The 27,007-nt window shown below is 47.1% G+C and overlaps 1 protein-coding gene across 2 annotated transcripts in view; it reads right to left on the reverse strand.

The window, feature by feature from the left end:
* Positions 1-6,453: 6,453 nt before the first annotated feature.
* Positions 6,454-27,007, reverse strand: part of gpc5b (glypican 5b) — an 829,244-nt gene continuing 808,690 nt past the window's right edge. The window contains exons 9-10 of one of the 2 annotated variants that reach the window (XM_070883293.1): positions 11,864-12,078; positions 6,454-6,645 (exon numbers count right to left, since the gene is read on the reverse strand). In XM_070883293.1, the coding sequence (XP_070739394.1) occupies positions 11,876-12,078 (203 nt within the window). In that variant the 3' untranslated portion in view covers positions 6,454-6,645; positions 11,864-11,875. Of the gene's footprint in view, positions 12,079-27,007 lie in introns of both variants that reach the window. The other variant, XM_070883292.1, reaches the window with a different exon arrangement.

Genomic DNA, 27,007 nt, shown 5'->3' on the forward strand with positions numbered 1-27,007 from the left:
GACAGAGAGAACATTTAGCCCTTGAGGGAGAGCAATTTTAACCCTAGACAGAGAGTAATCTTACGCCTAGACTTGGAGTAATTTTACCCCTACACAGAGGGAAATTTTACCCCTCGACAGAGAGTAATTTTACCCCTAGACAGAGAGTAATTTTACCCCTAGATGGAGGGAAATGTTACCCCTCGACAGAGAGTAATTTTACCCCTTGACCGAGAGTAATTTTACCCCTAGATGGAGGGAAATGTTACCCCTCGACAGAGAGTAATTTTACCCCTAGACAGAGAGTAATTTTACCCCTAGATGGAGGGAAATGTTACCCCTCGACAGAGAGTAATTATACCCCATGACCGAGAGTAATTTTAACCCTAAACAGTGAGTAGTTTTACCCCTAGACAGAGAGTAATTTTACCCCTAGACAGATCGTAACTTTACCCCTAGATAGAGAATAATTTTAACCCTAGACAGAGAGTAATTTTACCCCTAGAGAGTATTTGTACCCCTAGAATGAGAGTAATTTTACCCCTAGACAGAGAGTAATTTTATCCCTTGACAGAGGGGAATTTTACCCCTAGACTGAGAGTAATTTTTCCCCTAGAATGAGAGTAATTTTACCCCTAGACCGAGAGTAACTTTACCCCTGGACAGAGAGTAATTTTACCCTTAGACAGAGAGTAATTTTACCCCTAGACAGAGTAATTTTATCCCTAGACAGAGTGTAATTTTATCCCTAGACAGAGAGTAATTTTATCCCTACACAGAGAGTAATTTTACCCCTAAACAGAGAGTAATTTTACCCCTAGACAGAGAGTAATTTTATCCCTAGACGGAGAGTAATTTTACCCCTAGACAGAGAGTAATTTTACCCCTAGACAGAGGGTCATTTTACCCCTGGACTGAGGGTAATTTTACCCCTAGGCAGAAGAAGGGTCTATATTCCAAACCATTGCACCATGCATTCCCATTTCTGGCGTCAGCTCAATCCTCTGATATCTTCAAATCACTCCAATTCAGAAGGAATTGATTGTATTTACCAGTTTTATAGTCAATCACAGGAAACCCCACCTTTATTATTGCTCTCATTATTTTTCTTTATTTTAATTCATTCTCAGGATGTGAACGTCATTGGCAAGGCCGGCATTTGTTGCCCATCCCTAGTTACCCTTCAGAAGGTGCTGGTGGGCTGCCTTCTTCCTGAACCGCTGTAGTGCGTGTGGTGATAGTGCTGTTAGGTAGTTGACCCATTGACGACGTGGAATGGCAATATATGTCCAAGAAGGGATGGCAAGTGACTTGGAGGCAAAGCTGGAGACGATGGCATTCCCATGCAGCTGCCACCCTTATCCGACATCTCACACCAATCATGCTGCCCTGTTCTTCTGGGGAGGGCGCTTTGGAGCTAATTCTCCTCACATCCATCTCATGCCGCAGAATCTTCGACTTCTCCATCCATCGAAAAGGGGGTTTTAACATGTCCACAGTTTCCATTTCCTGTCACAGATATTTTGCCTTTCTTTGGCCTTGCCGCACACGAAGTCTTTGGAAAGACAAAGTTTAGAAAATTTCTATCTGCATCTTGCAGCCTTTAATATTTCCCATTGGCCCTGTAAGGACTGTTGCTGTCCTCGATTCCCTGCCCCATTCCCTCTCATTGCCTGGCGAGATATGGACCGGAAGTCTGCCTGCATGTTTAATGAGCTCTAATCTTAGGAAATCCCGCAAGGCACATGCAGCATGCTTTTTCCGGGTGCTCTGCTCTGAAATCCCACTGCTCCAGCACAGCGAATGGGGAAATTTGCCCCAGTCCGTTCTTAATCCGTTGACCTGGAGGACTAAACATCACGACCTCCCACCTAGTGCCACAGAGAACCATTTACAGAGGATGGATGAGAAACACAGAAACCAGAAGCACAAGTCCTCTGTTCAAAACTACCTCGCACCACTTTATCTCAAACCCACGTGTCCCGTTTTATTTCCCCCACAGCTAGATCGAACAAATTCTAACTCAATGTGCTTCTGTTATTGTTCAGTCAATTACAAACACTCTTTTCTGTAACCATTCTGGGCCCTTTGCCAGCAAATCTATAAATTATCATTCTGACAGAATATCAACATCTCTCAGGAGATTGGGTCTTTAAAAAACAATAAAAATTCCTTATGGCTGACTAATATTGTATTACATTACACTGTATATTTGCTGATGTGCTCATTACTATAGGAACAGGCAGAGGCCATTCAGCTGCTGGAGCCTGTTCCTCCATTCAATTAGATCATGGCTGATCTGTACCTCAACTCCATTTTCCCGCCTTTGACCCATATCCCTTGCTACCTGTAATGTATGCATCTGTGAGTATGCTCACGGGTTGGTCGAGCTGTTGAGTTGGGAGTGGCTTAGCCAGTCACGTGATGTTCACAAGACTCAATAAAACCCCAGCCAGTTGGGTTCGGGGGATCCACGATGAGGCAGAGGGTTCTGAACCTGGTGAACTGGTAATGTGTAATGTGATTGTTAAACTTTTAGTTAATAAACCAACTAGTTCTTAATAGGAATATGTTGCTATGAATTCTTAAGCTAAGAACCCATGAATCAGATACATTACACTACTCTTCCCTAAAAGAAACCTATCAATCTCAGTCTTGAAAGTTCCAATTGACCACCAGCATCCACATTTTGGGGGGAATGAGTTCCAGAGTTCCAATACCCTTTGTGTGAAAAAGTGCTTCCTGGTTTTACTCCGAAATGGCCTAGCTCTAATCTTTAAAAGATTGCATTGATTCTGTAATTAAATGTGACATTTGAAGTGTCAGAGCTGTTCGCTGGATGCAGGATTTTGACAAATCACAATGGAGGGGTCCAAATCACAATGAGGGGTCCAAATTACAATGTTGGGCCCAAGAGAAGGAGAGGATATGACGAGAGGTTGTGACGATGAGATCAATCAAAATGAGGGTTGGTTTGTTGGGCCTAATGAGCTTTTCCAGGTAACAGTTATAGTCAGTTTACAGAGGGAGGCTCCATGATCATTGTTTCATAGCATCAGGCTTCATATATACAGACTAGTTTGAGCCTGTGTTAGGGCAAAACATCTCAGAAATAAAAGCAATCCATTTTGGTATGCAAAACTGAGCAGAGGCCTTTAAAGGAACAGGCCAGGGTAGGGAGCTAAGCATCACAACAGTGTTCCAGACCCCAGACTACCTGTGAGCAACAATACAGGACCACTATTTACATCAGAGTCCACATCACAGCGCTTAGGGAATGCCTGCGATCGAAACTGTCATCACCAGAAGCCTTGAGTTCCAAGATGTCTTCGAAAGTGACCCAGCACGTAAGCAGTGGAGGAAACCGAGTACTGAGGATCTCAATCAACAAATGAAGCTGTAAATACTGAGAACACCGATCACTTTACAGGGGATAGGGCCCAAGGGGATCCACGTATCATTCCATGTCATGGGGTAAGGTTACAAACAAGCAAAACAATTGTGCTTTTGTGATGCAACAGTACGTGAATGTCTGATTAGCCAGACGGAAAGTTCTTCAGGAACACCCCAATCACAGCATGTCAATCACAGCATGTCATACCTTACATGGTCATCACTCGACCTTCGATAGCGAAGACAGCCAGAATACCATCTCATGTTTTGCAGTGAGTTGTTTGCTGACTGACGAGACCCGTTTTTGCTGGGAATGAGCGTCCGCAGATTGAATGGTGGAACCCAGGTGCTCCTGGTTGGAGATCATGCTTTTTCAAGCGAGACTTCCTCAGTTAGCATTTACATTCAGCATCAGCAATATGACGGGCCTCATAGTAGGAGGTGCCTTCATGGAAGGTTTCATAAGATAATAATGTAAGAACATAAGAATTAGGAGCAGGAGCAGGCCATTCGGCCCCTCGAGCCTGCTCTGCCATTCAGTGGGATCATGGTTGATCTTCTACCTCAACTCCACTTCCCTGCACTTTCCCAAATCCCTTGATTCACTTAATATCCAAAAATCTATCGATCTCTGTCTTGAATATACTCAAAGATTGAGCCTCCACTGCCCTCTGGGGTAGAAAATTCCAAAGATTCACCACCCTCCGAGTGAAGATGTTTCTCCTCATGTCAGTCCTGAATGGCCGTCCTCTTATTCTGAGACTGTGACCCCTGGTTCTAGTTCTTGCCATGTTCTCTTATCTTTAGCAAGTTGTTCCCACTTATGGAGGTCTTTTGTCACTTTTACACAGTCGTTTTTCAGCAGTCTTTATATCTCTTTCGTTGATCACTACAAAATCGCTTCCCATTTGTCAATCTTCCCTGGATTTGTTCATGAGACATTCGCACCACGTGACTTGACCATGGTAGCCATGCCTTCATGATCAGAGCAGCTCTGCTTGGCATGGAGGAGCTTGGGGTCAGGGATCTGGGCTTGCCATCTGATCTCCGTTCATCCATGGTACTTGGTACAGCTTGAGGCATGCGAAGGTGACGAAGAGCCAGCATTGGCAGGTTGGTTGCACGCACCACAATACAACCAAACATGCTGCAGGACATGGCACGCAACATGGGAAGGCTGCGAGTACCAGTCATCTCAGGGGCTGGGTCAGTGGCGGGGGGATGGGCTTGGTCAGTGGGGGGGGGATGGTTCAGTGGGGAGAGGGATGGGTCAGTTGGGAGGGGGATGGGTCAGTGTGGGGGAGGATGGGTCAGTGGGGGGGAATGGGCTGGGTCAGTGGGGGGTGGGGTGGGCTGTGTCAGTGGGGAGGGGGATGGGTCAGTGGGGGGGGGAAGGAGGATGGGTCAGGGGGGTGGGTGGGCTGGGTCAGTGGGGGGGTGGGCTGGGTCAGTGGGGAGGGGGATGGGTCAGTGGGGGGGGGTGGTTGGGTCAGTGGGGAGGGGGGGTGGGTCAGTGGGGAGGGGGATGGGCTGGGTCAATGGGGAGGGGGGTGGGCTGGGTCAGTGGGGAGAGGGATGGGTCAGTGGGGAGGGGGCTGGGTCTGTGGGGGGGCTGGATCAATGAGGGATGGGCTGGATCAGTGGGGAGGGGGATGGGTCAGTTGGGAGGGGGATGGGTCAATGGGGGGGGGATGGGTGAGCAGCGTGTTTGGGTTGAGTGAGCAGGGGAGGTAAATGTCAAGCTATGCCACCTGCCGCAAGGGCACATGCGGCCGCCATGCTGCAGAGGGCTGGCATATGCAGTTGCGATCAGCTGTGGCCTGAAATTCCTTCTCGGAGGCATGCTGCAGTGCTGACCGATGGGATGGTGCTGTGGAGTGGCATGGAGGAGCAACCATCCTCTAACTCACCTAACACAGCACCACCTCCACATCAATGAGATCTGCTGCCAACTTGCTTCATCACCTGATGCAGACGCATGCCTCTACCTAGAGCTCCTTCATTTTGTCCAGCCATTTCTTCCTCCAGCTGTGGCAAAAATTGATGATGGGTTGAGATGCCTTTTCAGGTGCTCAGAAAGCTTTCTGAATACTTGTGCCACCCCTCCACCATTGTCACACTCCCTTTAATTGTTTTCATCTTGTTAAATTTCTTCCATCACCTGAGTCATCCCTAGATATGTTGGAGGCTGTGAATAATTATAGAACTGAGCTCAGACCAGATAATTGAGTGCTATTAGCATCTGACCTTTCCGGGTGGGTTTACACGGAACTATTTTGGAGACGGTAAATGAAAATTGTCCGCCCGACCTGTAGCCAAAGGAAAAAAATCTACTAATAAATGTGTGCCACGAGCCAAGTCTCCCAGCTAGTTGTGTGACCACTTTTCCTTGGTCTAATACTGCACCAACCTGACGTTTCCATTTCCCACATCAGCCTCTCTGAGTGAAACTGATAATTGGAGGTTAAATTGGGGACAGTTTCATGCTGTGGACTTGCGCGAACTAGGAACTAGACTCAGCCTACTGCCAACTCATTTCACTTCAGACACTCGCAGTAGGCGTGGAGGGGGAGACAGTTGTCCCAATGGCGCGGGTTGGATTGGAACGCAGGTCTCCGAGATGCAAGGCCAGCATTACAAATCACCGTGCCACCCAATCCCCAACGTAGTTACTTTCTGCTTACACACGGCCAGTCGCAACGCCACACTTGATTGGCTCCTCCGTGGGCACCAAGATTGCATTGGGATCTCGTGTAAGTAATGCAACCAGTTCAACACAGGGCATGGACTCTTTTTGGTGCTGGGGGGGCGGGGGGGAGAGGCAGAATTGCACAAGAGGTTGCCAAATAAAGGTAGATCCAGCAACCCCACACTAAAAGTAGGAGGCTGCATCCAAAGTTGGAGAACCGGAACCGCGGTGATATAGCCCTATCTCCGATAGGTGCTCCTGTCAGTACGTCTCCCCAGTGGGAGCACTGAATCATTGAATTTACACGATGGTATATTGTCAGCCATGATCTACAGACCTTGCTTTCCTAATCACTGCCGGCATACATGATAATATGGGTTAAATACTGTGTATAAAATAATTAATTTTATTGGCAAAATTGTTTTCTTTGTTAAAGGAAGTTGAACAGACAGTTCCTTAACTTCAGGAGTCATAGAGAGTACAGTTGTACAGCCAGCAGGGTTTTTGTGTAGCAGTGAAACGGCAATGTTGCTGCTTGTGTATTGAAGCAAGTGTTTCTTTTTAACTTGTTACTCTTCCTCTTCCTGTAATATGTAGCAAATACAATTTTATCATTTAGTTTTGACGGAAACTCTTTTAAAGCTGCAATATATTATAGTAAAACAGTGCATTTTGAAGTCCTCCATGTTGGAGAAGATTGACTGATTTAATTTGGCACGTGCACCCATCCACACGGAAACACACAGGCGGGCAGGAGTCGCTGCACCAGAGCTCAGTTATGAACCCAGGTGAGAAGCTGGGGCCCACAATGCAGGACACCACCAAGTGACGAATTCAAACGCAGGGAGCAGGGCGACGTGCTCGGAGCTTGGGAGAAAGAAAAATGACTTGTATTTATATAGCACCTTTCACGATCTCAGGATGTCCCAAAGCGCTTTACAGCCAATGAAGTAGTTTTGAAGAGTCGTCACTGTTGTAATGTGGGAAATGCGGCAGTCAATTTTTGCACAGCAAGCTCCCACAAATAGCAATGTTCCAATGACCAGATAATCTGCTTTTTAGGTGTTTTCCAGCTTATTCTCTTTTTTTAAAGTGTTGGTTGAGGGATAAATGGTGGCCCGGGCACTGGGGAGAACTCTCCTGCTCTTCGAATAGTGCCATGGGATCTTTTACATCCACCTGAAAGAGCAGATGGTGCCTCAGTTTAACCTCACCTCCAACACTGCAGCTCCCTTAGCACTGCACTGGAGCACCAGCCTAGACTTTGTGCTCAAAGTCTCTGGAGTGGGACTTGAACCCATAACCTTCCGACTCAGAGGCAAGAGTGCTGCCCACTGAGCCACGGTTAACATGTAAGAGAGTCTGGATGTTTGAAGTGGGAGAAGAGTAGCCTATGGGACGATGTGCTTTTCCTGTCTCCATGAGCAGCTGGTTTGGTTGGTCAGTCCAAGACCACAGAGAATCATTCAGTAGAATCTCCTACCGACTGTCAGCTTGTGCGTGAGTGTTTGACTAAAACCGACAGATCACGTTTAGCAGCTTAAGTACAAATGAGTAGATTTTAAACGGCAGCCTGCTTCAACCAGACACAACTCTCATCGGAATTGGGCGAAACACCATCTCCTGTCAGCAAATCTTCCCCAAATACACAGGATTAGACAGGAGGAGGAAATTCCTTTTCAACCCCCATGTAAGGAGACACAAGGGGGAGAAATTCCCCAGCGCCCCAATTGGGAGCAGTCACTAGCTCAGGGCGGGACTTCCTGTGCCCGGCAGGCGAGTCCCGCCCCTGCCGCGAAATTGTGGTTGCTACCCCTCACTGGAAGTGGTGCACAATCTTGCACGCTCTACTTTCTCTTGGGGTGGGTCCCGGGGCGATGCTGGGACACGATCGGTTGACGCGATTCAATGCCCCTCCTCTTCGCTTAAAGGGGAGGGCCGCTGCGCACTCTAACGGGCCTCTGAATGCCTCCACTGGGCCACCAGGGCAGCGTGGTGCCGATGCCGCAGCCCGGCACCCAAAACAGAGTGCCGGGCTGCATGATGGCCGCCTGGACCACGCAAGTGGCCAAGAAGTCTGGCCGACCATTGATTTGACAAAACCGCCAAGATGGCGTCGCGGGGCACTCGAGACCTCCCCTTTAATTTCCGCCCGGTGAGTGGATGTCGGCCCGGTTCGTGACCCTTGAGGCTAATACTGACACCGTCGCGGCAGCTTCGCGGGCCACATGGCAATGACATCATCGCCGGTTGCATGGTGACCTGGGGCGTGACCGTGGTAGCGACTCCGCTAACTCCTGCGCATCTTCACGGGAGCCGGTTGCGCCCCCTCCTGGGCGAAATGTGTTTCACGCCTCTCTGGAGGCGCTAGCGGATGCTGCAGAAAAAAACAATTTTGACCCCTAGGGCAGAAGCTAGGACAAAAGCTTGGTCAAAGAGATAGGTTACAAGGAAGGTCTTAGAGAAAGAGAGAGGTAGAGAGGCAGAGAGGTTTAGCGAGGGAAGTCCAGAGCTGAGGGCCTAGGCAGCTGATGGCTGATCACTAACAGTGGAGGGAGTAAAATCAGGGATGTGCAAGAGGCTAAAATTAGAGGAGTGCAGACATCTCGGAGGGTTGTAGGACTGGAGGAGGTTACAGAGATAGTGAGGGGCGAGGCCATGGAGAGGTTTGAAAACGAGGATGATAATTTTTTAATCGAGGTGTTGTTCAACCAACTCGCTTGAGGCGAAATGTTGAGAGAGAGTTAAAAAAGTGAAGAATTTTCACCTCCATCTGTCCATCCCCTCATTACATGAGTTGACCCACTAAAGAGAGAGGGAACGAAGTACCTCCCCCTCTCACACAAAACAACTAATGGTACAATCAAGGAATTCACATTGCTCCAAAGCTAGAGTGTCCCTTTAAGGTATGAAGCTGTGGATCATATAACCAGCTGTGTGCACCCCAATAGGAGCCTCTGGTTGTGCATGGGGCATTGAGTGAAACCTAAGCTGAGGCCGCAAAGCGTTCTTGTTGAACACTTGATCTGAAAAAGACGTATTTTTCTAAAGCAAAGGCTGCCTAGCTTTCCGCCCTTTTTAATAACTGGGTGATGTAATGAACTGAGGGCATCAACATCTGGTGAACCATTGGCACTGCAACTCCCAACAACATCTGCATGCCGACAGGAGATAGCAGTGGAATGGTGATATGGCAGGGGCATGTCCGCCTTGGCTGAGCTCAAGTGCTCACCCACACTGAGGGATGGGTTTGACCCGACCTTCACGGGGAGCAAGGGAAACTGCTTTATCGGAGGTAGTTGGCACAGCCAGATGCGATCGTAAAGCGGTTCCCACCCATTCTCTGCAGCTGCAATGAGGCGGTGGACATGAAACTGGTGGAGAGCGCGGGAGAGGGAAAGAGTTGCGAGCAGGGAGAAGGCCGGCCCGCTGCTTCAACAACCATCTGCACTGCACATGTGGCCGAGGAATACAGATAAAGTTTGAAGAATACTGTCGTTCAGCGGCATTTCAAATGTAAACTGCAGATCTTCAGATAATAGACGATGTGTAAACTTACATTTGTATAACACTTTTCATGACCTCAGGGTGTCCCAAACTGCTCCACAGCCAATGAAGCACGTTTGAAGTGTAGTAACTGTCGTACTGTCAGGAAATGCGCTGGCTAATTTGTGCACAGGAAGATCCCACAAACAGCAATGTGATGGTACCAAATAATCTGCTTTTAGTGCCGCTGTTGAGGGATAAATATTGGCCAGGGCTCCGGGGATAACTGCTCTTCTTCAAAATAGAACCGTGGGATCTTTTACATCCACTTGAGAGGGCAGACGGGGCCTCGGTTTAACATCTCATCCCAAAGACAAAAATCGGGATTTATCTGTCGGCTCCCCTCAGCGCTCTTTCAAAGAAGAGCAGGATAGTTCTCCTTGGTGTCCTGGCCAATAGTTATCCCTCACTAAAAGCAGATTATTTGGTTGTTTACCTCACCCCTGATTAGCTGGCACCAAGCGGCAGGTTTTTGAAATGTGGTTGACTGCAGGATAGAAAGGGTGCGTGACTGAGGGGATCCCCAGTTTGAGGTGCTCGGAGAGAATAAGACAGCATGATGAACCTTGACTGCAACACAGCGACCCCACAAACAGCAATGAGATAAATGAGCAGATAATCTGGTTTTGGTCGTGTTGGTTGAGGGTAACTGTTGGTTGAGGGTGCTGCGAGGAGAAAGAGCTTGATAGGATTACAACCGTTTCTCAGTTCTATTTCTTATGTAACACAGAATCAGTCTCCTTTTCTCAAGGACAGGTTCGGGTTACAAATAAAACCAAAGTTTGCTTACAACAGAGAATACACCCAACTATAGGTATCTATTTAGATCCCAAGGTCCAAATCGAGACAGGAAATGGCCTTCACGAAATTTGATCCTCAATTGAGTAATCATTAAAAACATCATTGTAAATAATATAAACCCCTCCCCTCACCAAAAATACCTGATTAAAGGAAAGCTTCCGCCTCAGCTTTTTTGCCCTTCACTCCTCAAGGTTTTGGTGAAAGGTTCAGCTCTACAGAAGTCCTCAGTAGCCATTCAATCGAGAACGAGCCCAGTTAGTGCCAGGTTTGGGAGGGGCAATACATGGATCATAGCCGAGCCTGACATTGATGGCAAAATGGAAGGGGGGTGTTGCCTTGAAACACCCCCACCCACACAGGTTGGGTTAGGGGCCCCCCTCCGATGAAGTCAAAATCGGTTGACCTCAATCCTTAAAGTTATCACTGGATCCATTCGCCCTTGTGGCCAGTGCACACCCATACATTTTCCAGTGGGACTCACTGTATAACAGTCAGGAGTCGGAAACTCTGGCTGATTTTCCCCATCCTTTCCCCAGTCTAGAAGCAATGAAGCCCTGAATAATGATGCCCCAAAATGCGATCCCATCTGGCTAGCTGGGGATTAAAGTTGAGGCTTTCCTGGCCTATGGCTCAGTGCCACACATGTCAGAATATAAGAATTAGGAGCAGGAGTAGGCCATTCGGCCCCTCGAGCCTGCTCCGCCATTCAGTGAGATCATGGCTGATCTTCTACCTGAACTCTACTTTCCTGCACTGTCACCATATCCCTTGATTCACTTAATGTCCAAAAATCTATTGATCTCTGCCTTGAATATACTCAAAGACTGAGCCTCCACAGCCCTCTGGGATAGAGAATGCCAAAGATTCACCACCCTCTGAGTGAAGAAGTTTCTCCTCTTCTCTGTCCCAAATGGCCGACCCCTTATTCTGAGACTGTGACCCCTGGTTCTCGACTCCTCTGCCGGAGGAAACATCCTCCCTGCATCTACCCTGTCAAGCCCTGTAACAATTTTCGGGTGTACCTACTCACCAGGGAAACTGGCTGATAAATCTGAGGGTTAGGCAGACAATTAAAGGAGCAGGCCGCAAAGTAAGAAGATATATTCGGCCTTAGTCATAGTAGTTTACACTGAAGAGAAGTGTAGTGCCTTAGAAATAAGCACCAGGGTGAAAGGCATCTGTACACAGAATTCACACCCAAAGGGATAAAGAATCTGTAGTCTGGGCAGTTCCTTTACCTACTAATCTACTGTTTTTTTTACAAACTATGTACATTTTTCACATGATTCGTTTTGCTTAAAAACCCTTCTAGAACCACAGTTTGCTATAGTATATTGCAGCTCTCACCTATATTACAAGAACACAGATCCTAATGCATCACTTGGCCTCCAACAACAAAATAAGCTGCGTGACGATTGTAATACTGGATAAATAAAAGCGGGCAGGTGTACCCACAATGCAGCGCAACTATAACAACCAATGACACAGCAGCAGCCCCAGCGTTGTGATCATGGCGACGGATGACAGGCTCCAGTGACAGGGCGCCGCTCCTGGCTTGCTCCAAGCTGTGGTGCCGAGGGTGGGGCTCGGGGGGGCCACCTTTGCTCCCTTCAGAGTGGGGGCCACTGCTGGGAAAATGTTGTTCTTCGCCCACCGGTCTTCTGATGCATCTGAGGAGAGGAGAGAGACAGAAAATGGACCATTAGGAAGTGACTCATTTCGTGTGGATGTGTTAATTTCAGTGCGGCGCTGTGACAGAACAGATTGTACGCAAACTGAATGAATTAATTGGTCAACCATATTTCATAACTATACCAGCCAATATCTACAATGCATCTGTTATATATGCAGGCTATAGTTATACTCTCTGTGTAGTCACTGTATAGTTGCATAAGATGTAGACTTGTTACTTGATGTACTATCAATAAGGTTTTCACTGTGTATATACTATGCTGGCACCACTCGAGGGTGGAACTGGTGGAGACTGGGATTTCCTGCCCCTGTGGCAGAAGCTGCATGCGCTGACCCCTTTCCGACTGGCAAGGACCCCCTTGCGAAATTGTCCTCGCGAAACTGCCCCTTACCCGAAATTTCCCCATGGGAGAGGCCCCGCCACTGGCCGGTGCCCCCGTCAGCTTTTTGCTGTCTCTCTGCACGCTCTCTGAAATGGTGGCGTGGCTGCCCTTAAAAGAGAGGGCGCATTGCCACAGCCACCATGTTATTTTTTTGGGTCGGCCGATTGCCAGGTCGTCCCGACAATTATGTCCCGAGGTTTGGCCGGGCCGCCAACAGGCAGCCTGGCACCCCCTCTTGGGCCGAAACCCTCCCTGGTGGCCCAGTGGACCTAACTAAAATATCTGCAGAGTTCGCAGTGGCTCTCCCCTTTAACTGAAGGGGGGAGACGTTGTGATGCATCAGTGCGGCGCTGATGACTGATCAGGATGCAGGCCCACTGTGAGGGCATTTCTGCCCCTCACTCAACTGGAACACCTCACCATGGAGGAAAAAAACAAAGTGCTGAATTTCTCTGGTATCTCCGTCCCATAGATTGGGGCGGAGAAAAACCTTAAAAAACGGTAGTTGCACCCCGTTTCGGGTGGAGGGCAATCTCTACCTCCTGTCTATAGATATAGGGTCAGTCTTCATATCTCTCCCATGACTCCCTGTTCAAACTCCTCCAGTGTGGTTTGCATATTTCTCACAGTACTCAAATAACCCTAATCAAAGTGGTTAACAATGTCCTCCATGATGGTAAGAGCATTGTTCCCATTCATCTTCCTCAACCTCTCCATGGTCGATCACATGATCCTGCTCCAGTGCCTCTCTCCTGTTACCGAGCTCCACAAACCGCACACACTAGCTCTACTATTACCTATCTGAATGCTGCTCGAGCACCTTTAGCAATGGCTTCAATGGAGACTTACTTTGCATCCTTGCCAACAATTTCATCTCTTCCCTGCGTTCAGTGTCTCAGGCTGAACCCGACCACTCACAGCCTCAGCATCTTATCTAATCCTGGCCTAATATCCTTTCCATCACAAAAACTAGCTACTTCCACCTCCATAACATATCCTTTTTGGCTCCGCACTATCGCAGGGAGCTTTGCCCACTTGGAGCAGAGATCGGAAACGTGGGCCACGACACACGGTATTCCTATTGTTTTGGGTGGACATTTGTCACTGTGTCTGTCTACAGTTCTGCTCTATGCTCTGCAAGCTTTCAAAACTGACTGTTAAGAGTGTTCACTGGCTTCAGTATTTGGTTAATACTTTGTTCAAAATGCGCCCTTGAAATCCACTTAAGCTACTTTTACCATCACAAAATGAAGTACGGAGAAAACTACATCCCGTTGCGAGCTGTAATTATAAGTTATCTTACTGAGGGATGCTGTGATATCTGGTGGGCTGATCAGAAAGGGAGCTGGTGGATGGTGTGTGAGTTAATCAAGATCTCCTTACACTGATCCCTGTGGATTAGGCAGGCTTTATTACTGCTCCAGTAATCCAGAAGCCTGGACTGATGATCCAGAGATTGGCAGTTCAAATCCCACCATGGCAGTTTTAGAATTTGAATTCAACTTTTGAAAAATTTGGACATAAAAAAGCTGGTATCATCCCTAGCTACTGATTCTATCCCCTTCCCTGGCCACTGTCTCAGACTGACCCAGACTGTTCGCAACCTCTGTGTCCTATTTGACCTGAACTACTGACCCCATATCCTCTCCATCACTAAGTCCACCTACTTCCACCTCCATAACGTCGCCCGTCTCTGCCCTTGCCTCAACTCATCCGCTGCTGAAACCCTCATCCATGCCTTTGTTACCTCCAGACTCCACTATTCCAATGCTGTCCTGGCCGGCCTCCCATCTTCCACCCTCCATTAACTCGAGCTCATCCAAAACTCTGCTGCCTGTATCCAGACTCGCACCAAGTCCCATTCACTCATCACCCCAGGTGCTCTCTGACCTGCATTGGCTTCCAGTCTACCAATATCTTGATTTTAAAATTCTCGTTCTCTTGCTCATATCCCTCCAGGAACTCACCCCTTCCTATCTCTGTAACCTTCTCTGGCCCTACAACCCTCCAAAAACTCTGCATTCCTCCAACTCTTGTGTATCCTTCGCCCAACCATTGGTGGCCATGCCTTCAGCCGTCTAAGTTCTCGAATTCCCTCGGCAAACCTCTCTGCCTCGCCACCTCCCTCTCCTCCTTTAAGCTGCTTTTAAAAACCTACCTCTTTGACCAAGCATTTGAACATTTGTCCCAATGTTTCCTTCTTTAGCTTGGTGTCAATTTTTGTCTGATTACCCAACTGTGAATCTCCTTGGGATGCTTTACTACATTAAAGGTGTTATATAAGTTGTTATGAAAGTGACCATGAAGCTGTCGGATTGTTGGAAAAATCTAACTGGCTGACCAATGCCCTTTAGGGAAGGAAACCTGCCAACCTCACACAGTGTGGCCTAATGTGGTTAGAACATTAGAACATAAGAAATATGAACAGGAGTAGGCCATATGGCCCCTCGGGCCTGCTCCGCCATTCAATTAGATCATGGCTGATATGATCATGGACTCAGCTCCACTTCCCCGCCCGCTCCCCATAACCCCTTATCCCCTTATAGGTTAAGAAACTGTCTATTTCTGTCTTAAATATATTCAATGTCCCAGCTTCCACAGCTCTCAAAGGCAGCAAATTCCATAGATTTATAACCCTCTGAGAGAAGAACTTCCTGCTCATCTCTGTTTTAAATGAGTGGCTCCTTATTCTAAGATCATGCCCCCTAGTTCTAGTCTTTCCCCATCAATGGAAACATACTCTCTGCATCCACCTTGTCAAGAACTGGTTGACTCTTAACTGCTGCCAAGCGAGTCAGTCAGATGTATCAAACGTTAGATGAAGGTTCAACATGACCATCTCAGTGTAACTAGGGATGGGCAATAAATGCCAGCCTTGGCAGCGACACCCACATCCCAAGAATGAATAAAGAAAAAACACTCTCCTTATTTCATAGAACAACTAAAATATAACAAGTGCATGCTCCTTCTTCGGATGTACGAGCTTCTATAACAACCAATCCTTCAGCACCTCAACGTACAACTGATCATATATCATTTATTTTCTAACACCAATGAGACAAAGAGAGACATGAACAAAAAGACACAAATAGAGAGGAAGCATACAGGCATCTTTTTCTTCAATCTAATTCCATAGCTTTTTTAAAAAAGTTGAATTTTGAAAGGAAGATGTTAAAGATAGGAAGGGAGGGGAGGTGGGAGAGGGCAGGAGGGCAACTCATTGCGGGTGAGGGGGCCTTTGCCCTGGGTGCCCAACTATGGGGGGTGAGCGTGAAAGTATGGTGGTCTTAAGGATGCGGTGAGTGACAGTGCAGAATGGGAGAATAATTGGGGTTATTTAAAAGGGAAAGAGGCAGGGGTAGTAATGAGGGGGTTAACATAAATAATTGGGGGAGGGTATGGAAAGGAAGTTGTGAGGGCTACACTTTCCTTTGAAACCCCACCCCAAGTACAGTTGATAGCCATTGCCCCGCCCCATCATCACTATACCTACCACCTCCCACCGAAAGGAAAGAGGAGAAAGACAGGGGCAGAAGAGGGTAGGAGGAGAAGCAAAAAGAAGAAGAGAGAAGAGAAGTGGCACGAAAGAGAAGGAGAAATGGAGAATCAGCAACACAAAGGCATCAGAGGCAAGCAAGAGAGTGACCATATTCTCTGACTGACCAGGTGCAACGCAATGGAAGATTGACTAGTATTTATATATATGTATATATGTGTGTGTGTGTCTATTACATATATATTTAGATAATTATATTTATGTAAACTATTTTCCTGTACATATATATTTACATAGCCACTCGGGCAACACTTTGAATAAAAAACACTCCCTGGATTTTGCTTCCACTTAATATATATTCATATTAAAAAAGCTGCTGTAACACTGTTCTGTAATTGGAGGCTGCAGCTCGAAGGACTCAACCCATACTGCCATTAATCAAGCTGCCCGTCCTCTGTTACAACCTGCTGCACTCTCCTGCCCAACCATTACTGCTCGATTCCAAGCTGCTCCATCCGACTGTCGCGCTGCTGCAACTCCCACTGCCAAGGTTATTTTAAGTGGTTGACAAGGACATTGACCCTTTGAGTAGCTTGTGCTAAAGGAAGAAAAAAATGTAATTGAAGTGTTCCATTCTGTATGCTATTAATTCGTTCTTGCTGGAAAAATACATCCCAAAGCATCTATTGATCTATACATCAGAATTTTCACAGCTACATGTTTATCACAACTATTTCCTGTTGCTACGATTCAGTAACAGTTTGGTGACATTGCTAACACCTAGAGCTTAATGACAGAAGTGTAACGGCAATGCCTGTTTCTAGTACGTTCACGAGGGAGTGAGTTGCTGGTTCAGTGGTATCATTCCTGTCTCTAGGATCAGTAGGTGCACAATCCGTACCCTGCTCCAGGCCATCCCGATGATTGGAAACTGGAGCTCTGAATTCTGGGCTGACATCCAGCGGGATGCTTGTGTCCGTTGGGTGTGGGTGATGGAATGTATGCGCCTGTGAGTATGCTCATAGTTTGTAGAGCCGTTGACCTCATAGGACTGCTCCTGGGCATGGCCAAGGGAGCCATCAGCCGGTCCAGGCAGCGGGCGGTTGAGGGGGCCGTTCAGCCTGACTGCCTGCCTCTCTTCTGCGCCTACATCCGGGCCAGGGTGTCCTTGGAGATGGAGCACACGGTGTCCACCGGTAAGCTCGCGGCCTTCCGCGAGAGGTGGGCGCCAGAGGGACTGGAGTGCATCATCACCCCCGGCAAACAAATTTTAATTTGATTTTATATGTTTTAAAGTTTAATTTGTTTTAATTGCCAGGTTTTAGTGTCCCCCTCCCCTTTTATAGGGGGCACTTATAAAATTTATGATTTTAAAGCACAAAAAACCCACAAAAAAACACAAAAAAGGGCCTGAAGAATGTTTGGAGTGTCCCCCAGATTGGGGGGCACTTGATTTAATGTTTATGTTTGCCCCCAAAAAGAGTTGTAGAGCCTTTGACCTCGTAGGAATGCTCCTGGGCATGGCCAAGGGGGCCATCAGCCAGTCCAGGCAGCGGGCAGTCGAGGGGGCCGTTCAGCCCGACTGCCTGCCTCTCTTCCGCGGTTACATCTGAGCCAGGGTGTCCCTGGAGATGGAGCAGGCAGTGTCCACCGGTACGCTTGCGGCCTTCCGCGAGAGGTGGGCGCTGGAGAGACTGGAGTGCATCATCACCCCCAGCAACCAAATTTTAATTTTAACCACTTGTTTCAAGGTTAATTTGTCTACGTTTGTTGGTTTTAGTGCCCCCTCCTCCCCTTTTAGCCATGGGGCACTTGTATAATTTGTGTTTGGGTGCCCTCAGAAAAAAAAAACAAGGGGGCACCTGAAAATGTTTTGGAGTGTGACCCCCCGCCCCCTTTACTCAGGGGGCACTTGATTAAAGGATACAACAAAATAGTTGTAAAGCTGTTGAGTTTTTAAGTCGGTTCACGGACTCCAAGGCCGCCTGCAATTTCTGTGATCTAGAGGAGTTTGTGTTCCATGTCTATGTTCAATGTGTGAGGTTGCAACCCCTTTTTCAATATTTGAAGGGGCTGCTCCTCAAATTCTGGTTGCACTTCAGTCCCACGCTCCTGATCTTTGGGCACCCTGTGCGGAGAGGAGCGGGCAAGTCGGAAGGCCTCCTCGTGGGCCTGCTCCTGGGCATGGACCAGGCAGTGGGCGTTCCAGGCAGTGAGCGGTCGACGGGGTCATTCAGCCCGACTGCCTGCCTCTCTTCCACAGTTACATCCGAGCCAGGGTGTCCCGGGAGATGGAGCACGCAATGTCCACCGGTATGCTCGCGGCCTTCCGCGAGAGGTGGGTGCCGGAGGGACTGGAGTACATCATCACCCTCTGCAACCAAATTTTAATTTGATTTATTTTAACATCCAATGTTTAATTTGTTTACTGTGTCACTTTTAGTGCCCCTTTAACTTGTATTAATGTTTCTACTTAAAATAGTTATCGAGCTGTTGAGTTGGGAGTGGCTTAGCCAGTCACGTGATGTTCACAAGACTCAATAAAACCCCAGCCAGTTGGGTTCGGGGGAGCCACGATGAGAAAGGTAGTTGTGAGCCTGGTGGATGAACTGGTAATGTGTATTGCGATTGTTAAACCTTTTGCTAATAATCCAACTAGAAACATAGAAAATAGGTGCAGGAGTACGCCATTCTGCCCTTCGAGCCTGCATCACCATTCAATAAGATCATGGCTGATCATGCAACTTCCTGCTCCTGCTTCCCATTCCTGCTTTCTCTCCATACCCCTTGATCCCTTTAGCCGTAAGGACCACATCTAACTCCCTTTTGAAAATATCTAACGAACTGGCCTCAGCAACTTTCTGTGGTAGAGAATTCCACAGGTTCACAATTCTCTGAGTGAAGAAGTTTCTCCTCATCTCGGTCCTAAATGGCTCACCCCTTATCCTTAGACTGAATGGTTACATCCATACACTTCAGCAACATCTTTCGCCGAACTTCATATTCATTAACCAGGATTTGATTGATGGCTTCTAATTTGTCCCAGTGAAGTGGTCCAAGTGTTTTTTTTCAGCAGAGGTTTATCCACATGATTCGGGGGCATCTTTGACAGAGATTCTTTAAGCTTTTTCTCAATCCCACTGAAGAACTGGAACATGGTGATGTTATCTGGGGGCTTGGACATCGTAATGCATATGGATTTCAGTTCCACGCAGGACTGGTTCTGGACTTCCCCAACATCAGGAACATTATTCTTGCATCTAACCTGTCCAGTCCCATCAGAATTTTATATGTTTCGATGAGATCTCCTCTCATTCTTCTAAATTCCAGTGAATATAAGCCTAGTCGATCCAGTCTTTCTTCATATGTCGGTCTTGCCATCCCAGGAATCAATCTGATGAACCTTCGCTGCACTCCCTCAATAGCAAGAATGTCCTTCCTCAGATTAGGAGACCAAAACTGCACACAATACTCAAGGAGTGGTCTCACCAAGGCCCTGCACAACTGCAGTAAGACCTCCCTGCTCCTATACTCAAATTCCCTCGCTATGAAGGCCAGCATGCCATTTGCTTTCTTTACTGCCTGCTGTACCTGCATGCCTACCTTCAATAATTGATGTACCATGACACCCAGGTCTCGTTGTATCTCCCCTTTTACTAATCTGTCACCATTCAAATAATAATCTGCCTTCCTGTTTTTGCCACCAAAGTGGATAACCTCACACTTATCCACATTATACTGCATCTGCCATGCATTTGCCCATTCACCTAACCTGTCCAAGTCACTCTGCAGCTTCCTAGCATCCTCCTCGCAGCTCGCACAGCCACCCAGTTTAGTGTCATCTGAAAATTTGGAGATATTACATTCAATTCCTTTATTTAAATCATTAATGTATATTGTAAGTAGCTGGGGTCCCAGCACTGAACCCTGCGGCACCCCACTAGTCACTGCCTGCCATTCTGAAAAGGACCCATTTATTCCCACTCTTTGCTTCCTGTCTGCCAACCAGTTCTCTATCCATGTCAATACATTACCCCCAATACCATGTTCTTAATAATAATGTGTTGCTATAAATTCTTAAGCAAAAAACCCATGAAGCAAATACATTACAGGTGGTCTACCCCTCATTGTATAGGCTGTGGGCACCCATCAAACCCTCCCACCATATAGGTCTAACCTCCCTATCAATTGGTGTAAAGATGATTGCAGCCATGGAAGAAGCGTTCACGTTGTGGCCTATCAGCCTGAGAATCACTCTGCCACTTTACATTGTTCTCTCCAAGGGAAGAGCGTGTAGATACAAAAAACCCAACAATTTTTGCATCCGAATTTTTGATCTGTGATCTTTGCTGAGCGTGCAAAGTTGGAAAATGACCCCCTATTACCAGTTGTCCCAAAGACAATCTATAAGTTTGGAAATCCTGAGGAAATCTGGGTTTGTCACACGCTACCTTTATGGATGAGACTAATGGGGTTTCCACTTGATGCATTCCAATGGGGCAAAGTTATAGCAGCAGAGTAGGGAAATTCACGGCCTGGCTTGTGTTTTCAAGTCCTTGTGTGGGAACTTAAACTCAAAACTTCTGATTCAGACTTTCTAAGGTGTCGGGTGTTCTACGTTTATAGATTGTCCAGGCACTACTTATGTATCAGCCTTGGCTCAGTGTTAGCACTCTCGCCTCTGAGTCAGAAGGTTGCATTTTCAAGATCCACTCCAACGACTTGTGCACATACATCTAGCTTGATACTTTAGTGCAGTACTGTGGGAGTGCTGCACTGTCAGAGGTGTTATCTTTTGGATGAAATGTTAAACTGAGGCCCCGTCTTCCCTATTTTGAAGGAGATAGGGGAGTTATCCCAGTGTCTGCGATATTAAGGGAATCAAGGGTTATGGGCTAGATTTTACACTTTTGTGCAAATCGCCCAAAAATGGGCGGTATTTCTGGCATGGGCGGTAAATATGGGTTTTCAGATCGCCGACTTGTCGCCCACTTTCAAAGTCCCTAGTCTCCATTTTAAAAATTGGGCGTTACTGCGAGCGATATGAAATGGGCGTTAGCGTTAAATCTCTCTGACCTTCTGCCGTAAAATGTCACTGTCCTTAGCAACAGCACGTCAATGCTCATTTCCCATGATTCAGGAGGTCAAGGGTCATCATTACATGTGCATAAGTGGAGACAGAGAGAGAGGGAGCTGAGAGGAAGTGAAAGCGTGTGTGGTGTGGGTGCTTGTTTGGCTGCTTTGGGAGGTAGGAGAGAGAGTTTCAAGCTTTACAGCAAATTATGCAAACAAAGTTAGCTCTTGCCAGCCAGATATTTTCAAGAATTTGGTGCCTATAATGGAGGGAGTGGAGGAGGCGACACAGCACGCTGTGGAGACTGACGCTGGTGAAAGCAGAGAGCTGGGAGAGGAACAAATGGGAGGATGAAAGAGAGCGAGGAGGTTCTTGGACGAGACAAATGCCTTCCTCATGCATGAAGTCGAGTCATGCTGGGGTGATTTGACACAGGGAGGGTGTGGGAAGCCCACCTCAAAAGCCTACCAGAAGATATGGGCCGAGATAGCAGAGGTGATCCTGTCGGCGACCAACGAGGAGCGTGAAGACAACCAATGCCGAAAGCGATGGAACGACCTTGTAGGATCCGCAAGAGTATTACATTTATTTACATGTACTTATATATTTAAATAATTTGATTTGTAAGAGTCATGAGTGAGTATAATCAGATGTGAGGTCTTTCACTTTTACCGGCAATGTTGTACTCAAAGCCTGCAGTCACGGTGTACGTCTTTAGGTCAAGAATGATCATTCTCATAATAATTATGATTACATCTGTCGTTTATGTGTTTTATCAGTCTCTGTCACAGTACCTAACAATGATATCACGCAATGATCTCATGCCATGTCCTCCTGTCACCTTGTACAGAAGAAGCTATCGAGGAATAGGTCCGTGCAAAGGCGAATGGATGGGGGGCCACCAGTCATCAGCGACATTACTGACATGGAGTAACAGGTGCTCACACTAGTGGGGCAAACCCAGACAGCCATGGACACATCTGCAGACCCTGAAGTGATGTCACGTGAGTAAAGTATACACCATTGCATGATGTAAAGTCAATAGATGACACACCGATTCACATCCGAACAATAATATATCATAGATGATTTCTAACAGTGTCCTATAAATAATGCTGGCCTCATGAGAATCATTGCAATGCACAATGTGTTGATGGGCATAAAATGTGATGTCTGTGATGATTTTGATAACGGTGGTGCTTTTGTCATGCATATGCTGTGTGTAGCGCTGGACTCACCTTGTGACCCTGGCACCCCCTTCTCCTCTAATAACCTAATTTGTGTTTTGCAGCTCAGCCAGCGGCGCATTCCAAGGCAAGACAACAGAGGCCAGAAGGTGGGGGCACAGGGCAAGACTCACAGGACGATCCTACATCTCGTGCTGAGGAGGTCCAATTCTCGTCCGTCAATCTGCTGGGTCCATTCTCAACGGATGAGAGCGCCAACTTTGAGGAGCCTGCATCGCCAGGCTCCTGAAGACATTCCACCCCAAGGCCTTCTAGTGCTCCTCCGGCCATTCTCACCTCCACTCTGGAGGTACCGGGCCCAAGCACCTCTCCACAGGGCACCCAAGCTGTCCCCAGGACGGCGCCGACATCGTAGAGGTTTTGTGGACACAGCAGGTCTGCTCCACGAGTGCCAGATGAGAGGGGCGACACGGTAGAGTTGTCCAGGAGGACTGTAGACATAGGTGACCTGATTCTACATGCATTGGGGGGCATATCCTGTGAGCTGGCAGGCATCTCCGGCACCATGACTGAGTACGTTCCACGGATGGCGGAGGCCCTGGAGGCGATAGCCAGGAACACTGCTGGCACAAACCTCCATTGGTCCCGGAGTGCAGCACTCCACCCCTAGGTTCCGCACCCCCAGTGCCAATGACAAATGAGAGACAGGAGCAAGATCCTGCTTCTGTATCTAAGAATGTTGCCACCTTGGTACCTCCCGCTCCTGTATCCGTGCAAACACTGACTCTGCCTTCATCCCCCCCAATGAGGCATGGCCTGAGGAGCTCCTCGGCCAGGCGGCACGCAGCATTCGAAATAAAGTAAATGAGTTGACGGCACAAATCATTACAAATGAGTATGATTTGGTGGCCATTACAGAAACATGGTTGCAGGGGGGCCAAGACTGGGAATTAAACATACAGGGGTATCTGACGATTCGGAAAGATAGACAAGAAGGGAAAGGAGGTGGGGTAGCTCTGTAATAAAGGATGATATCAGGGCAGTTATGAGAGACGATATTGGCTCTAATAAACAAAATGTTGAATCATTGTGGGTGGAGATTAGAGATAGTAAGTGGAAAAAGTCACTGGTGGGCGTAGTTTATAGGCCCCCAAATAATAACTTCATTGTGGGGCAGGCAATAATCAAAGGAATAATGGAGGCATGTGAAAAAGGAACGGCAGTAATCATGGGGGATTTTAACCTACATATCGATTGGTCAAATCAAATTGCACGGGGTAGCCTGGAGGAGGAATTCATAGAATGCATACGGGATTGTTTCTTAGAACAGTATGTTACAGAACCTACAAGGGAGCAAGCTATCTTCGATCTGGTCCTGTGTAATGAGACAGGAATAGTAAACGATCTCCTAGTAAAAGATCCTCTCGGAATGAGTGATCACAGTATGGTTGAATTTGTAATACAGATTGAGGGTGAGGAAGTAGTGTCTCAAATTAGCGTACTATGCTGAAACAAAGGGGACTACAGTGGGATGAGGGCAGAGTTGGCTAAAGTAGACTGGAAACACAGACTAAACGGTGGCACAATTGAGGAACAGTGGAGGACTTTTAAGGAGCTCTTTCATAGTGCTCAACAAAAATATATTCCAGTGAAAAAGAAGGGCGGTAAGAGAAGGGATAACCAGCCGTGGATAACCAAGGAAATAAAGGAGAGTATCAAATTAAAAACCAGTGCGTATAAGGTGGCCAAGGTTAGTGGGAAAATAGAAGATTGGGAAAATTGTAAACGACAGCAAAGAATGACTAAGAAAGCAATAAAGAAAGGAAAGATAGATTACGAAGGTAAACTTGCGCAAAACATAAAAACGGATAGTAAAAGCTTTTACAGATATATAAAACGGAAAAGAGTGACTAAAGTAAATGTTGGTCCCTTAGAAGATGAGAAGGGGGATTTAATAATGGGAAATGTGGAAATGGCTGAGACCTTAAACAATTATTTTGCTTCGGTCTTCACAGTGGAAGACACAAAAACCATGCCAGAAATTGCTGGTCACAGGAATGTGGGAAGGGAGGACCTTGAAACAATCATTATCACTCGAGGGGTAGTGCTGGACAGGCTAATGGGACTCAAGGTAGACAAGTCCCCTGGTCCTGATGAAATGCATCCCAGGGTATTAAAAGAGATAGTTATAGCAGATGCATTCGTTATAATCTACCAAAATTCTCTGGACTCTGGGGAGGTACCAGCGGATTGGAAAGCAGCTAATGTAACGCCTCTGTTTAAAAAAGGGAGCAGACAAAAGGCAGGTAACTATAGGCCGGTTAGTTTAACATCTGTAGTGGGGAAAATGCTTGAAACTATCATTAAGGAAGAAATAGCGGGACATCTAGACAGGAATAGTGTAATCAAGCAGATTTATGAAGGGGAAGTCATGTTTAACTAATTTACTGGAATTCTTTGAGGGTATAACGAGCATGGTGGATAGAGGTGTACCGATGGATGTGGTGTATTTAGATTTTCAAAAGGCATTCGATAAGGTGCCACACAAAAGGTTACTGCAGAAGATTAAGGTACGCGGAGTCAGTGGAAATGTATTAGCATGGATAGAGAATTGGCTGGCTAACAGAAGGCAGAGAGTCGGGATAAATGGGTCCTTTTCAGGTTGGAAATCGGTGGTTAATGGAGTACCACAGGGATCGGTGCTGGGACCACAACTGTTTACAATATACATAGATGACCTGGAAGACGGGACAGAGTGTAGTGTAACAAAATTTGCAGATGACACAAAGATTAGTGGGAAAGCGGGTTGTGTAGAGGACACAGAGAGGCTGCAAAGAGATTTAGATAGGTTAAGCGAATGGGCTAAGGTTTGGCAGATGGAATACAATGTCGGAAAGTGTGAGGTCATTCACCTTGGGAATAAAACAGTAAAAGGGAATATTATTTGAATGGGGAGAAATTACAACATGCTACGGTGCAGAGGGACCTGGGGGTCCTTGTGCATGAATCCCAAAAAGTTAGTTTGCAGGTGCAACAGGTAATCAGGAAGGCGAATGGAATGTCGGCCTTCATTGCGAGAGGGATGGAGTACAAAAGCAGGGAGGTCCTTCTGCAACTGTATAGGGTATTGGTGAGGCCGCACCTAGAGTACTGTGTGCAGTTTTGGTCACCTTACTTAAGGAAGGATATACTAGCTTTGGAGGGGGTACAGAGACGATTCACTAGGCTGATTCCGGAGATGAGGGGGTACCTTATGATGATAGATTGAGTAGACTGGGTCTTTACACGTTGGAGTTCAGAGGAATGAGAGGTGATCTTATAGAAACATTTAAAATAATGAAAGAGGATAGACAAGATCGAGGCAGAGAGGTTGTTTCCACTGGTCGGGGAGACTAGAACTAGGGGGCACAGCCTCAAAATACGGGGGAGCCAATTTAAAACCGAGTTGAGAAGGAATTTTTTCTCCCAGAGGGTTGTGAATCTGTGGAATTCTCTGCCCAAGGAAGCAGTTGAGGCTAGCTCATTGAATGTATTCAAGTCACAGATAGATAGATTTTTAACCAATCAGGGAATTAAGGGTTTTGGGGAGCGTGCAGCTAAGTGGACCTGAGTCTACGGCCAGGTCAGCCATGATCTTGTTGAATGGTGGAGCAGGCTCGAGGGGCTAGATGGCCTACTCCTGTTCCTAATTCTTATGTTCTTATGTTCTTATGGAAGGGGTAGAGGTGGGGAGAAGAAGGGGGTGGGGGGGAAAGGAAAGCGAGGTGCATGTCCACAGGTGATGGCTTTGTTATATCTCCATCTCGGTGTATGCAATTTGTTGTAAGATATGTGGGGAGGGGGCCACCCTGTTGGTTTGCATTTGTGTTCTGCGTTGCTGGACATGTTGATCATTTGATTGATGTCAATGTTCTCAAAAGTGGGGAGTTTTGCCTGTGATACTTATGATTTCAGACTAATGGTTGTATTAATTTTTTATAATTTAACATAACCTTTTTGCGCATCTTCTCAGATAGTTGGACCGTTACACACTGGTGATTCCTTAACATGAAAGGGTATAATTAAACTTAACTTCAATCAACTTAAACTTTAACTGGCACCAAGGTGATGGCCAACATTGATGTCTGAGCTACACACACAGCAGTGTGTCAGCTTTGTCATTAACAACAATGTTCTTTCAGGAAAATTGCTCATTTATGAGCTGCTGACATAAGAGTCTTGCAGCTATGTAGCCACAATGGGCCCTTTACTGCGGTCTGGAGGAAGGCGTGGGCATGGTTGCTATTGTGTTCCTAACCCAGGTGAGGCTGCACATAGTGACCTCAGTGTTTAATAAGACACTCCAGAGTGAGGAACAGGCCTTAGGGGCCGGCTTATATACAGTGCTCCCAAGGGATGCTGGGATCCCTTGGGACTTCATGGGGATGCGCTCCCTGGTGGCGGAACATGGGAGTGCATGATTTACAGATACACAACATCACTCCACCCCCCCCAAAAGTCAAAGTGAAAACTATTTACAAGGTGAGGTGGTCGGAAGCATTTCTTTCCCTGGTGGACCGCCTCGGTACAAATATCTGTTCTGGTGTGTTGGCTGTGCCCTCGCTGGGCTGGTGTGTTGTTGGCCCTGCAGGGCTGCTAGGTGAGCCTGGCCTTGCTGGGCTGTTGGGCATGATGGGTTCAATTTCCTGGTCCGGCGTGGTGTCGTTGATCCTTTGGGTGTGTGTTGTGGGCTCGAAAAAGGTGGTTTCAGCTGTGGGTTGTCCAGGA

This window comes from Pristiophorus japonicus, chromosome 6 (genome assembly GCF_044704955.1).
Source record: "Pristiophorus japonicus isolate sPriJap1 chromosome 6, sPriJap1.hap1, whole genome shotgun sequence".
NCBI lineage: Eukaryota > Metazoa > Chordata > Chondrichthyes > Pristiophoridae > Pristiophorus > Pristiophorus japonicus.